At 41.4% G+C, this 15,896-nt stretch overlaps 1 protein-coding gene across 2 annotated transcripts in view; it reads right to left on the bottom strand.

Annotated features, from left to right (window-relative positions):
- Nucleotides 1-242: 242 nt before the first annotated feature.
- MKLN1 (muskelin 1) overlaps nucleotides 243-15,896 on the bottom strand; it is a 653,324-nt gene continuing 637,670 nt past the window's right edge. For both annotated transcript variants that reach the window (XM_085653584.1, XM_085653585.1), the window contains exon 18: nucleotides 243-2,978. In XM_085653584.1, the coding sequence (XP_085509710.1) occupies nucleotides 2,857-2,978 (122 nt within the window). In that variant the 3' untranslated portion in view covers nucleotides 243-2,856. The remainder of the gene's footprint in view (nucleotides 2,979-15,896) is intronic.

Raw genomic sequence — 15,896 nt, 5'->3', positions numbered from 1 at the left:
CATTGCTGTAAAATTCAAAAACGAAAATCAACAAAAATAGCATATTTTTTTCACTTAAATGCTGCATGTTTTTACTCAATGAGGCAACAAGACTGTTACACAGGAACCAGGAATTTCAAGGAATACTGCAGAAATGTCTGACCTGGTGGAACTGTCTAAAGGCTGGAATAGTCCAATTCTGTAAATGATGGTATTCTTTGGCCCAAGTCTCATTTCTTGCGCTTTTGAATAAAAATAAAATCCAAATCCAAAATGCTGTTTATTTGGCATTAAGAGTGGAGGGTCACAACATCGTCCAAGAACAGAAATTGGTAAAAAATGAAAAACCTTTTACTCTCTGAAATCAAACATTAGTATGCAACACTCCAAAGTCTGGCTATGAAAAAAGAAAACATACATTCAGTTATTTTCTTTGTACAATGGCTCAATCTTTGATACTCTTGACACATCAGTAAATAAATATGTGCTTTTATTCAAGAAATTTCCCCTTAAGCCGCATAGTCTATTTCAATTTCGGTATCTCTTAAGGAGGCAAAAATGTCATTTATAACTGAGTGATTGGGAAACCCATTGGGAAGCAGTGAAGATATGAGTGACAAAAGCACAGATTACGAACCAATCAAGTTAGAAAATACCACAGCAGATGACTCCCAATAATGTGTTTACAAATAGATACTTCACTGGACCAAAACTGAAGCACTTCCTAGTGCAAAAACCTGTATTCCCTGCATTACAATTACATAGCACCAAAATAAGATTTCTCATCCATTTTTTTTACGGAGAGATAGGGGGATACATAAAGAAAGGCAGAGAGATATACATAGAGATAAAGAGAGGTAGAGAGAAAGGACTGGATGAAGTAGCTTTGGCACACAGTTTTTTTCCTTATAGGGAGGAGACAACCAGTATGCATTTTACCATCTTCCTGAAAAAAAGCCTCAGGGTGCTCAATCTGAGGGCACAGTGATTCTGATATCACATCTTTCAGTTTTAATCAGGGAGATGACACTGTCTGATCTTGAGGTATTGAGGTAGTCAGAACGAAGTAGAGAACATGTGAAATTATTTACCACATCAAAATTATGCACATTTACCCTCATTCTGGCCCGTTTCCTCCGCACACGTTCCTTCAACTATACCTGGTAGAATTTGTGAGGGGGTAAAACACACAGAGACTAAAATTACGTTTATAGTTATAATCTAGATTCTGGATCAAACAGTCTGTGCAAACAAAGATTTACCGCACACAGCAGCCTGAAGCCTAAGGGCTAAATGGGAACAAATGAACAAATGTGTTTAAAAGAATCAGATAGCATGTGTGCCCAAGATGGAAGACATCTTCTGTAAATATTGTCACCAGAGCAAGTTGCTATCAGCGGTGCAAAGAGAAAAAAGAGACTGCTAAGTTTAATCTATCCCATGTACAGAATGCATTTAGCTCTGGCTCCATGTTTTCAGCAGGTAAAGTTAAGACAGCAGGTACCCACCCCATAATGCAGAGGAAAGATAGTTACGCCAGTCATATGTATTTGTATTTATTGCAAAGGGCCAGAGACACAAAAAGGTAGATATAAACAAGAACAAGTAATTTGTGGGGCACAGGCAATCTTTAACTACTGTGAAGAATTTTCATTTGTGGACACCCACAAACCAATTGCTTTCCAGGCAAGTGCTTCTTCATTTCCCCTATCAGCCAGTACACTGCACAACAGAGAACGGCATGAAGAGTGTATGACAAAGAAAGAAAAAATTAAAGAGTGCATGAAAAACAGATTCATGGCACGCTCTAGTGGCTTACTTAATCTCACAGGAATTCGTAACTGCTAAATTCACATATAGCTCTCAATGTTCTGACTTGTGTTCTGAAAATGAAATTATGCTGGAAGACAAAAGGAACCGGCACATGCCCTGCTGCACACAGTTTCATCTTCAACCATAACCAAGAAATGAAAACCAATTCACATATTTCAAAATGGCACCAGTATGCCAGATGCACTGATTTACATGTTTATACCTAATGCTAGGGCTCAAGAATTTAGAGTTCACTTTTGTGCAAACTTCAATGTGTGCACACATGCAGACACTGCTGTGCAACACACATTCTGCATGTCAGACTGAAAAAACAAAGGAATCCAAAACATGGCAAGAATTGTATATACAGTAGGGTTTCTCCAAATCGTGCTTGCAAGGTTGACCCCCAGATGCGCAGGCTCTGTTGCTTTGGCAGGCCTCTGAGAATTGTGAACCCTGTGCTTTTCATCCATTGTAACTGTGAAAGGGTTGTTACAAGACAAAAAAGACACGTATATTACCTGGACATTCACATGGGTCTTGTGCTGTTTACACAACCAACAAGAATATCTTGAATAGGTTTAAGTTCATGATACAGCTATGCTGAAGCAAACACAAAAGAGACATTTGTTGTTGTGGTAGATGAAATATATGAACTTTTGCGAACCCCATGTTTTCAGAGGGAAGACCTCATGATCTCCCTTCTCTCACTGACATTCTTTCTCAAACGTCAGCTTGGAAAAGTGTGTACGCGTATCTATGTGTGTGTATATATGTACATATAAATATGTATATACAAGCACACACACATCAATATAAATATATATATGTATACATTTATACACACAGTAGGTTTGTGATCTTACAAATGTTAAAGAATGAATCCAAGCACAGTAGGTGGGTACTCATGTTGTTTGAAACTTGAGCACTATCTCTTGCAGAGCAAGGATCATTGTATTCTTGCACTTCTGTTAAACAGTCTGTTCCCACAGTACATGAAAGAAAAAAAAACACTCAAATCTTCTTTTCCTTCTTATTTTCTTGTAAGTGTCCGTAAGATTTCTATTACAGGGTGATAAGGTCCACAAGATTACCCTTAGGTGGGGTCATGCTGTCTGGGAAGAAATTCACCAGTGTATCAAAGAGCAGTGTTCTCTGTGCGTACGTGTGGTCAACATCGGAGAAACCTATGCAGTGGAGAAAAAGTGACAAAAATATTATATTCCATAAAATCATGTGCATGTATGAAATTAAACAGCTGCAATGTGATCATACTGAATTTGAGGCAACATATTCAAATAAGTATATTAATTAAATGTAAGATTTTCTTCAGAAGTGACTAATAGTTTCTAAGCCATGCAGATTATTTCAAGGAACATGTCACTGACCCTGTAAGCATTTGCTGTTAGCTTTTAGTGCTGTAGATTCACATGCTCTGCATACTCCTGTCATCTAGAGTTGGGTTCGATGTTGCAAGTTGTTTTTGTAAGAAGTCGTCTTTTCGAGTCATGAGGCAGTATGCGACCCCTCCCTTCGTTGGCAATGCTCATAGGCAACAACTCAATAGTTAGATTGTTTTTCGCACAGCAGGTGAACTTAAGTATGGAGAGGATATGAGTGAGAACATGGGGACACTGATTCTGAAGAGGAGGGAAAGTGCATGTGAATCTACAGCGCTACAAGTTACAAACAGATGCTTACAAGTTAAGTAACATTATCCAATTGTAGCATGTGTGGTGTAAATGCAGCATAGACTGTAAGCAGTACTCCCTAAAGCGGTGGCTAGTCAGTGGATGATACATATGTCTGAAACAAAATTTGCAGTACAGTTTGGCCAACCATAACCTGTTGATGGGAGTTAATATCCAAACAGTAATGCTTTGTTAACATGTGTGAGGTTGACCATGTAGTTGGTTTACATATGTCGGCAATGGTAATATTCCCTAAAGAGGACATAGTTGCCCCTTATTTCCTAGTGGAGCAGCCTGAGGGAGTGGGAAAGCTTTTAGCTTTAAGGTACATGTTTGAATGCATTTAATTAATCATCCAGCAATGCCAGCTTTTGATATTGCGTGTCATTTATGAGGTTCAGCAAAATACACAAAAAGCTGCTGAGTTTTATAAAAGGGGTTGGTTCTATCAACATAGGACATTAGGGCTCATTTAACATCTAAGGTGTGAAGGGCCCTTTCCGCAACCAAGTCTGGGTGAGGAAAAAGGCTTCTAAGTTCAATTGGCTGGTTATGGTAGAAAGGAAAGAGGAACCACCTTAGGAAAGTATATAGGACCGTTTTTTTGCCCTAATACACCTTTCAAGAAGCACCGACTGAGATACTGACACCCAAAGTGCTCAATATCAGACTCAACCTCAGACAAGACTGCTGGGCAGCATCAACTGGTCTCAACCGTCCCTGTCTCTACTGACTGGAGAAGGTGTAATCATTGGACATGATGTTATTCATCCTATCTTCAGCGGGTCCCAAAATCCTTCCCCCTCACCCAGTTTTTACTCTTCTTATCCACCACCGTAAAATACAACACCGATCTCTTCAAGGCTTGCCATGTGAACGCAAGAGGTTGATATCAGAGTTTACAGATGTCCCTTCTTTTAAGTAGAAACAAATAAAAAAATCTGATATCGATACCTTATTGGGAAGGGCGTAACACCAGCCTCATGCTGAACTAGGCCAATGTAATCAGAATGGGGCTTACCTCCATGGTTAGTTCCTAGAGGATCAGAAATGATCTTACCCACACCTGACCAAATTCCTCCAAATTAGGGCAGGAGGCGAACATATGCACATCATCAGCATCACAACTGCTGCATCGTGTGCACTCAGAATCCTCGCTTCCCCTTACTTTTATTAATTTCCTCAGGGGGGCCAATAGGCTCTATTAAGAGTGAAGAAGTGTTATTTCCTTAGTGCAGCAGGTTTAATCACTGAATAAAGTGTAGACAAAGATGCTTGCCATATTTCTTCCAGCTCCATAACTGGCAAATATCCTTCCCATGTGAGGTGAGGTTGTTTCATGTTTTCCTCAGCTGCCTTCAGGAGATGCTGATACCAATGAGCCACTTTCTTTTTCATAGCCCGATGGTCTTGAAGATCCTTCTCTATTTAGCCGGGATCTGAGTCTATCTAACCCTGGCTCTTGAGCCATGAATTCACTTGGTAGATTTTAAACCTGGAGTATGACCCTTTTATTCAGCTATTTCAGTTGTTCCAAGATAGCCTCTGTCCGTCATCCACCACCTGGCCCCATCTGTTTATACCACTCTGCTTTAGAGGTTTTGCAAGGCTGTCAAGCAGACACTCTGGTTACCCCATGGAATCCCATATTGAGGATAACTTTCTACGAGATACTCAGGATTCACCCAACCTCCTACCATATTTTGGCAGCTACCTACAAGTATTTCAAACAAACCATTTTAAAGAATTTTGGTGCCCCGAACTTATATAAAAAGGCCTCCTCTGATCGGCCAGATACCGTGGCACTGAACATTACCCCCAGCGATGCCTTATCCAGGTGAAGGAGGAGCATTCTATTATTTTTCAGCTGCAAAGCCCAGCAGTCGAGCTGTAAGTCCAGAGAGACATATGCCCTTACTAGCCCAGATAAAAGAAGTGATCTTCCTTTGTATTTTCAAAAGAGCCTTTTTATCAAAATGTAATGGAATATTGTCAAATAGAAAAGTAAACTTGGATAGAACGGACATCTTAGCTAAATTCATCCACCCGTATATAGTGAAGGGGAGATTTTGTCATCTCCTTAGCAGCCTCTCGAGCTTCCCCACTGGGATTCTTACTATATCTTGAGTAATTGATACCCCTAAATATCTCATTTCTTCAACTCTCGTTATCTCCCTGCAACTCTGATTCCAAGACATTATCTCAGTTTTTTACTCATTGACCTTGTAACCAGAGAACCTGGCCACATTTCTCACCTCTGTCATAAGATGTAATATAGCAGATGCAGCATCGGAGAAGTAGACCATTAAATAGTTGGCATATAGAGATATTTCCTGGAATATACTCCTGGTACAAACGGCTTTATCTCCCTGTTCAATCTTAAACTTTAGGCTAGAGGTTCGATATAGAGGTCGAAGAGGAAGGTCGATAAAGGGCAGCCTAGGCTAGTCAGTCTTTTAATTTGTACAGCTAGCATGTCATTTACCAGGACCAGGACGATTGCGAGTTTATAAATCATAGTTAGCGTATCTATCAGAGCTTTACCCACCCCAAAGTGTTCCAGTACATCCAACTGACAAGGTCAAATGCCTTGGCGGCATTCAAGGTCACAATTGTCAATGGTATCCCAAATTTTGTGACTATGTCTATTGAGCCTATCAGGGTGTGGGTCAGCTCTGTCATGTTCTGGGTGGGGATAAAAGACTGCTGTCCAATGTTCTGGTTATTGTAAAAAAGAAAGGAGAAACCACCTTAGGAAGGAATTAAGGGTCAGTTCTAAGAACACTTCATCTGGATGGACTTGAATGAAATGTTCCTGTAACTTGAGGGTATACAACATATTTATATAACCTTAGTGAGGTAATGGCTAGAGGGAAAGCACCTTTCAGGAGAGAAACAGCAAAAGTATAATGGCTCAGATAAGGGTCCCATTAGTTTTTCTAAGTACCACACTGAGGCGCTTAAAGAGATGCGGTGGAACTGTATGTGGTATAACCCTTTTAAGGTCTTCCATGAAGGTTATAATGACTGGAATTCTAAAAAGAGAAGAATTATTTCTGTTTTACAAATATGTTGCAATAGATACCAGCTGTGGCGTTTGGAGCTATATGCTAACCCTGTCTAAAGGAGCTGCAAATAACAGACAATGTATTGGACCCCTGACTTGTGGGGTCCAGTGTTTTATAATTAAAGTAGTAGATAAAACAATTCCACTTTGCTGCATAGCAGGCTCTGGTAGCAGGTCTGTGGGTTTCCATAAAAATGCCCATGCAATTCCAGTGGGAGATTAGATAGCTGAACTCCAAGACCCCAGGTGCGAAATTGCCAGATTGTGTTGCCTGGGGTCAGGGTGTCTGATCTTGCCCTGTTCGTGCGTAGAACGATTAAGCCTGTTGGGGAGCTTCTCTTGAGAAGAAACAGACATCTTTAAAGAGTGGAGAAACGTGGTTATTATGCCCATGTGGGATCCACCAGGATGAGGTTGAGATACATATACAGGAGCTTCCTTACCGTGAGGAAGGAACAGGAAAGGAGGAAAAACATAGGCAAATATCTCTGACTAGTTCAGCCAGAAAGCATTTCCCTTGGGCTGTGGAAACCTGTAGGCGAAGGTTAGACATTTTGAGGTTTCATGGGTGGCACATAGGCTTATCCGCGAAAACACCCAGTGTTGAGAGTAGGACTAGTGGGTAGAATTCCCACTTGTAGACTTGTTGTTGAGCCCCGCAAAGCAGGTTGGCAAAGTTGTTGTCCACTACTGTCAGGTGAATGTAGTGGTGAATCGCCCAATGCCAAATCTTTTGTACCAGTGCTGAAAGCTGCGGCGAGTGAGTGCCACCCTGTCTCTTCAAGTAACACATGACGGTCATGTTGAATGTCTTTACCAGTACTACCTTGCCCTGTAAGTTCTTGAAGAAGGCTTTTAGGGCTAATTGGATAGGAAGAAGTTACAAGTAGTTGATATGGAACCCCAGCTGCTGCGTGACAGGAGGCCCCAAACTGTCAAGCCAAGGTGATGGTCACTTTTGAAATGGGGTCGCTGAAGGGTCAGCCCTGCAAAAGGTTGTTGCTGTTCCACCACTGCAGAGATAGATAAGTACTGGCCCTTACCAGCACTAGATCATGTGGATGACCTTTCGCGTGTGAGCATTGTGTCAGGAGGCATTCCTGTAATGGACACTTATTTAGTTTAGCATGGGGAATGACAGCAATGCAAGAGACCATCACCCCTAATAAGCACATCATTGTTCTGACTGGAAGGAAAAGATTTGACTGAAAAAGAAGCCGAAGCAGCTGAAAAGGTAGATCACTTTGTGCCGAATGGGTCTACGTCGGCGTAGCTGTCGGGTGTGAAGTCCATGGATTGCTGCTGCATAGTGATGCGCGCCAAGAGTCAATATGTTAGCTGCCAAATTTGCAGTGAAAAGCTAAACAGAGAGTTTACTTGGTATACTTGTGGTCAGGCGAAAGACACAAATTACATACTGTGTGCAGGTTGATCTAGGGATATTTTCCATCACACTGAGGGCACTTTTTAAAGGGTTTATGTTTCATTACCTTGAATGCAGGGCAGCTCATCCTCCAGAGTGGTGGGAAAGAGGGAAAGGAGAGCCGCAGAAGGAACGTGACTGCCCTGACGATAGGGGAAGCCGATCTCCTCCAGTTGATTAGGAGCCATCCATGAGAAACTGAGGAAAACTAATTGCGATGCTGATAAAGTGTTTCTATCGACTGTGGGAATTGAGGATTTACTGCACAGGTCCGAAACAGCAAATGCAAAATTTGTTGAATCCTGGAGCTCCTTCTGTACATGTCTGAACCCGATGGCAGAGAGAATGAATATAACAATGGAGTCGGTGGCAATGAGCCTTGCTAACTAAAAGAGGAGATACATACTACCTCATGACTTGGAAAGACTTCTTCAAACAAAATAACTTAAAACATTTGACCCCAACACTATATGGCAGAAGTATGCAGATCATGTGTATCTACAGCTACACATGCTAAGAACAAGATATTCCTCTTGAGCAGGGCTTAAAAGGAGAGCCAATAAATATTCAGAAAACTCTAAAAGCAAAACAAAATCCACCAGTACCCACTGTACCTAAAGAGATGACCATTAATTTGGAGATCCTGCTTAGCATATTGTATACATTATATATCATATGTCAATGGCTGACGGGGTTGCTTTTCTATTATTCTGCTGGCAGCCAACAACTGAAGCGGAATTTTAGTCAGTCACCAAGACCACCCCCTGGATGTTAATTTGGGGCTGTGGTTTATTTAACATAACCTGGAAGCCGGAAAGCATTTGAGATAAAAAAAAAGAATCAAAGTGCTGCCAATGACAACTGAAAACAGATATCAAACAAATATGTCTTCTCCTGCACCTTTCCTCTACACCCAGACAACACAATTGGTCAGTTAAAAAAGTAGAGACCTTCAGACTGCCACTAAAAAGCGAAGATAAACTGACCAAGACTTCCATCTTGTAAACCTCACAAAGAAAGTTCCACAAACAGACAACCAACATGTGGAGGGGAAGAGCACTCCTAAATCTAGTGTATCAAAACCTATTCATTTGCCCAACAGAAACAATCAGTACATTGGCAACAGGATTACTCACATGAAAAGGAATAAAACCAACTGAAGACTACAGTAACTTGCACAGCTCATCTCTCCCAAGTCAACCTTCTCCCTACCAAGAAAACTGTAAGCATAAGGGGACATCTGCCCAAGGCTGACAGGAGCCGGCTTGAAAAACTGACCAAGAACAAACCAAATCCCAAACAGCTTCTTCACACCCCAAAATGAAATTACTCTATGTATAAGAATTGGCTAATCAACACAAATTTAATTTCGTTTAATGAATTTATCAGTTCTGTAGAGGGCACATGACATCAGCAATAAAGATCGGATGCTGGCTTCCTATAAAGTACAGAATGTGGTTCAAGACACTTTCCATCACATACTAGATGCTCAAGGCTTCACCTCAGGATCTCCCTGTAAAGACCTTTCAGCTCTTCATGCCACACATCTGAGGTTAGAACACATAATCTACCAAACAGAGTCAGAATTAATCCACTCACATGAAAGGCTCATTATTGTGAGCCCTGCATTTACATCTCATATTAGACGCAGACTTTCCTCAAGGCCAGTAAGGGAGAGACCTGATGAAGACCCAGGCTAAGGAACAATCAACCTACATCTTACAAGGGGGACGAAACGTCGATGGTCCTTTTTGTTTTTTCAAGCACAGACAACAGACATTAATTATCTGTGTCATTAAGGCGCTCTGCTGTCTTGTATAGATTTGTCTTCATATGGCTGGCTAGGTTTGATCAGTCTATGATGTATATATTGCACATTGCCTTTCCTCTTCTACAACCCTCACACACGCACATTTCTTCCTGAGCACCGATTTTAGAAATGTACAGACAAGTGTGCTGTCCTCTGAACATATAATCATGTGATTATTAGGAACGAATTGCATTTAATTGATTTGTTATGGTGATGTTTGACTTTTTTGTTAAATTAATCTCCACTGTGACCACTTTTGATGAACTGCACCTGTGGTTTCTTGGGATTTTGGTCCACAATATTGGACATCTTGGTCAAAAAGACCCTCTTATGCCAGGGACATGATAATTCTGTCTCCTTTTTCTCTCCTGACAGGTTAGAAAGCCAACATCAAAAAGTAGGTACCACTCAAAGGGCACCACTTTTGACACATTTGTGGGGTAGGAAGATTCACTCAGTATTCCTGTCCTGCCGAAGCGCCAAAGATCCTCCTGACCACTAGGGGCACGAAACATGTTGACTGACTAGAGTTGGACCCTAAAGAGGGAACTCACATCAGACTACCAGGGTACTTTATGACCCCATTGATAGCATTTACCTATAAAGTATTTTAATATGACAGGGAGGTCCAGTTAGTAAAAGTAGTTGGTGGCCTCCCTGATCAGTTTTAACCATCATCACACATGAGATACCACCCACCTAGTCTCTACCTTACATTCATCATACGGCATACAATAAAAGATCTCTGCCAAAGTGTACCTTTGGTGGACCTGTTGGGCATTGCAGCGGCGGCCCAACAAGGGGCAATAGCCCTATGATGACGCATGACATCCCTTTGGGATGTTTGAGGGCTTCATGAAACAGTCCTGCTGACTGCCACCGTGTATATGCTGGAGTCCTGCACAACCTGTAGATAGCTCCTCTTTCTCTTTAGGAACAGTAGCCCTAATTTGTGTTTGTTTGTGGCATTCTGCTGGATAACCACATTAAGTTTGTTCAACACAGTACCTACCTCCTGTTTTCTCAGATGCTTAAGAAAGTTTATCAGTTGCCTGCCAAGACCCAGAAAACGGTCATCCAGGCTGTTACGTCGTGCCTGGATTATGAAAATGTGCTATACTTCAGAGCAACTAAAGCTCTCATCCAGGAGCTTTAGATTATCCAGAATACAGAGGCTAGCCTTCTGGGGCACTTGCCTAAGTACACTTACACCTCGGCTCACCTTAGAGATCTTCATTGGCTTCCAGTGGTTAAACTGATCCAGTTCATGGCACTCTGCTTTGTTTATGGAGCATTGACAGGCGGAGGCCCTTTTAATTCTGCTGCATGATCTCTCTTTATTTTCCCATTAAAAGTCCTTGGTCCTCCCAGCATCGCCTTCTCTAGGTTCCAAGAGTTAAGCGGGCTAGGGCTGAAGGATGCTCATTTAAGTACTTAGCTGCAAAACCGTGGAATTCTCTTCATAATCAGCTGCAGGCTTCTCCAATGGGGAATGGTTTTCATAAATGTCTGAAAACATGCCTTTTAAAAAAAAAAAAAATAGACTGCTTTGTGTTCTTATTTCTTCTACTGCAAGGTCCACAGGTTAATTCTTCTGCTGGTTCTCTCAGTGTTATGAACCTTGTTTTGGGTAGCCATGTGGTTTGCAAATTCCAAATTCATTCAGTCAATCAACTGTCTTGTTTAGGCCTCGAACCTCATCAATGGACTTGGATGAATGACTAGGGATCAGACATGTTTATTTAGGCAATTAACTAATATAAGACATTAAGTGGTGGTGGTATCTTTTTGAACGCGCATCCATTTGCAAATTATACAGTGCTCCAGTAAGAGAACATGTCTCCCTGAGATTTTAACTTTTTCTTCCAAGTCATTAGGACTTCACAAGTGCACTGCCTCATAAATTAGATGTCACAACTTGCCTGCAGGGAAGGTCAGTGGATTAGTATTATCTGATCAAACGTCCTATTACAATATTTAAGTTATAAACCAGCATAGAGTAAAACAGTCATGAACACAAGAAAATAGTTGGCAGTTATAGAGTTCAATGGAACCATTGAATTAAGAACAAATAACACCCCAGCTTATAGTTCCTCAAGTAAATGAAGTTGGTAAGTGGCCAACTTCACAAACAAACTAACATATTTGGACAAGGTCAGTACCAAGTTCAGAGAGAAACTCAGGGAGTATGCAGAATTAGAAAGGGAAGCCACAAATGTTTTGATGGAGTTCTCCTGTATACACAAAAGGATTAAGATTAGAAAACATGCTGAGATGAGTATCTTTATTCAAATCCACTGTGTGCTTCAGCAGCCTGTTGTTCCACATGATAAAGACCTTCTAAGATGCCCTATCACGAGACTGCCCTCACAGGATAAAACTTGCTTAGGAGTACTTTTTAAATCTAATGTAGCCATTATACAACTGCAGTCATTAGTGGCTCCTAAGCCTCGTTGCTTTCTTACATTCTGCACACTACGTGTAATCCACTGAGCACTGCACCATCACCTATGTTTTTCTGAAATGAGTTTTTCATTCTTAGCTGTGTTATTTCATTTTCCTAAATAACTATTGATTAGCATTCGTTATTCTTATGAAGGCAATTGAAGGGAAACGTATATTTTCTTACCTGTCGGTGTAGTTTTGTAGCTTGAAGACTTTCTGGATTCACTATGCTGTGCATTATTACGCCATCTAGTGGTTGGGTCCGGAATTGTAGTCTTTCTTCTCTTTTTTTTTCTTTCGTGGCCCAGGTGGGCGTCGACATACCACCATTTGGTGTCCTCCGTGACGTCGACGCGCTTCCTCCGGAAGCATCCACTATTGGTAGCCATGTTTGGATTCTTTTTTCTTGTCTTGTGTTACTCTTTCTCTTCTTTTAACTTTAAAGTATTTCTCCTGTTTTAATCCTCTTCCTCCTGTCTCATCTTTCTAGCGGAGGAGGGTGGGATCGCTAGTGAATCCAGAAAGTCCTAAAGCTGCAAAACTACACCGACAGGTAAGAGACTGTACGTTTGCAGTGTGAATCTTTCTGGATTCACTATGCCGTGCATAGACTTTGTAGCAGTTTGTCATTTTTGTGGTGGCTGGGTGGAAGATGAGCGCTGGTTACTGAATATGTGTTGTAAGACTTTCTGTCCCACTTGCGCTTCCTTGTTCATTTGAATATCTACACAGTAGTGCTTAGTGAACGTGTGTACTGAAGACCATGTTGCGGCTTGGCAAATGTCTTGAATAGGCGTGTTCGCTAGAAATGCGATTGTTGCGCCTTTCTTCATTGTTGAGTGAGCATGCGCTGCTCCTTGTAACTGTTGCTCTGCTTGTTTGTGGCAGAATTGTATGGTTTGTACAATCCACCGTGCAATGGTATTTTTGGTAACTAGTCGTCCCAAAAAGCAGCTGGGAAAGGATACAAAGAACTGTCTTTCTGCACTCTTTTGTCCTTTCTATATAGTGCATTACTGCCCTCCTGGCGTCCAGTGTGAGTAATACCCTTTCTGTGCTTGTGGATGGTTTTGGGAATTGTCTGATTGATGTGGAACCGTGACACCACCTTTGGCATGAAATGTGGGTCTGTTCTCATTATAATCCTATCATTGTGTATTTGTAGGTAGGGCTCTTAAAGTGTTAGCGCTTGTAATTCACTCACTCTTCATAGCGATGTGATAGCTACTAAGAAGGCTGTCTTTAGCGTGAGCATGCGCAGTGTAGCTTTGTGAATAGGCTCAAATGGTGCCTTCCTCAATTGAGTTAGCGCTACGTTGAGGTTCCATACCGGTGCTGGCATTCTGTTTGGAGGTGCGATTCTCTTTGCCCCTTCTAGAAATCTCTTTACTACTTGGGAGGTGAAGAAACTCTTTCCTGTTTCTCCTCTTGTGTAAGCCACTATCTCCACTAAGTGCACCCTTGGTGATGTGTAGCTCAGCTTATTTTGTAGAAGATGCGTTAAGTATTTTAGTACTGCTGATTCTTTTGTAATTTTCCTTTGTAGCTTCTCCCTAATGCACCATTTGGAGAATCTTTTCCACTTTGCTACGTAGCACTTTCTTGTGGTAGGTCTCCTTGCCTCCCTGAACACCGCCATTGTGCTTGCTGGTAGTTTGAGGTGTGCAAATTCTAGATCTTCAGGAGCCATGCTGCTAGGCTGAGGCTCTCTGGGTGTAGCACCATTCCGTTCTCCATTGTTAACAGGTCCCCTCTTTTGGGAAACCTGTGTGCTAGCGCTTGTGCCATCTCTACTATTAGTGAGCACCAGGACTGTCTGGCCCACTGAGGTGATATTAGTATTAGCGTCATGTTGCTGATCCTGCATTTGTTGAGTACCCTGTGTATCAGTGGTATCGGGGGGGAAAAGCGTAGGCAAGTATTGGCATTTTGCATTTAGGTCTATTTGCGGTGTACTCCATTTTCGGAATAGTTTCTCTATTGCATGACGTCTGCCTGCTAAGTCTGTCTGCTTCCACATTGTCCTTCCCTAGGAGATATATTGCTAGTAGGTCTATTCTTTTAGCTCTATACATTAGATACCTTTGGCTTGAGTGGGGATGCTTACTTACCCTTTCTTTTTTCAGCTTCTGGCCATTGCTCTTAAACATTATCACGAGCGGACCTAATCTACTTGGCCACAGTATTTACGTGGCCCACTACCTCTGACTAAGAATCTACATCCCGCAAGTGATGGCGGGTAAGCCTAATTTTAGTGATTGGCGCATAGAATTAAGTTGTTACCCTCCAGTGCAACATCCTGAACCCTGCCTTTCTATTCACCCTTGCATATGTGATTTAGCCTCATAACTACCCAGGTTGCCCCACCCTGTCCTGAAGAAGACCCACACGGCCGAGGCCCGAACTACCTCCATGGCCATAAGACGGGTCGAAACGTCGACACCCCCATGATTAGCCTGAACCCCGCACTCATCCCTTAACGTGCCACTCAAGAAATGTATTTCTATGTAAATAACAATTGTAACCAATTTAAGACTTTCTACTTTGAATGTGGCCAGTCTAGATAGGACGGTGATTTACAACCAGTCCTACTGTTTTAAACTATGAAGTTTCCTTTTCGATGTCACTACTTGAAAGCCTTTCTTCCTCACTTCCTTACACTTGAGCACCCTTCTCCTACGCACGTTCCCTCTAGAGCAACCTCAGTTTTTCAATAATTAAGTACAGTTAAATTAAGTTTCTCAATTGTACACCAATTTGCATAAGAATAAAATGCATGGTGAATTGAACTATGTTTTGTTGCACTTCTTTGGCTTAATCTTTGAATAATGTATTCAATACTATGAGCAGTTTACACTGTGCTTAGGAATGCTCACGAAATTTGTTACTGAATGTACCAAACAGGAAATTGATTTTATGTCTCTTCAAATGAAGGTCTAGGACCACTGTTTTTTGTATCATACTGTACCCAGGTCCATGACCAGTGTTTTGGGTTACCCCATTTTTGTAATGGCTACCTTTGTGCAGGTAACTCCTGCGAGGGTTTATATGTTAATTGTTTAAATGTTCGTTAATTACGTTTGTTTTGACCCATTGTTAACTACTAGCACACTGGCACTCTCACCAACATAGAACAGACTATGTCGGATAGAGATACACTATCGTATAGTGAAGACTATATAGACAAACTCCTACAAGAACAAGGTGGTAGTATTTTTCTAGGGAGAACTACCACTAACATAGATCTCACACTCAATGAGAAAATATCTAAACTAGAGCGTCTAGAGAAATAATTGATTATAACACAACTACATGGACACACTTTAGCTAAATATTTACAATCAAACGTCATCCCGGTTGGGTTACAAGTTAGAAACGAACCTGCAATTTTCTTGGATAATCCAAAATTTAGAGAGAACTTCAATTTTGTTTCTAATAACTGCTCCAGGCACTGGATGGTGCTTGAGGAAGTACAACGCCTGACAAAAGAAATCTCTGATTTGAAGAAAGAGATCACTGAGGATAGGGCCCTAAACAACGCAAAGGAGGCCCTAGAAAGGACAATACGTGAGTTTGACCTTTACACCCAGGCAACTAAATTGGATAAGGTGGCAAGAGATATAAAATCTATGACAAAAAAGCTACCTACCCGTACCTACAGGAAAGTTA

Source organism: Triturus cristatus, chromosome 4_1 (assembly GCF_964204655.1).
Source record: "Triturus cristatus chromosome 4_1, aTriCri1.1, whole genome shotgun sequence".
In the NCBI taxonomy this organism is placed as follows: domain Eukaryota; kingdom Metazoa; phylum Chordata; class Amphibia; order Caudata; family Salamandridae; genus Triturus; species Triturus cristatus.
This window is presented reverse-complemented; position numbering and strand designations above follow the sequence as displayed.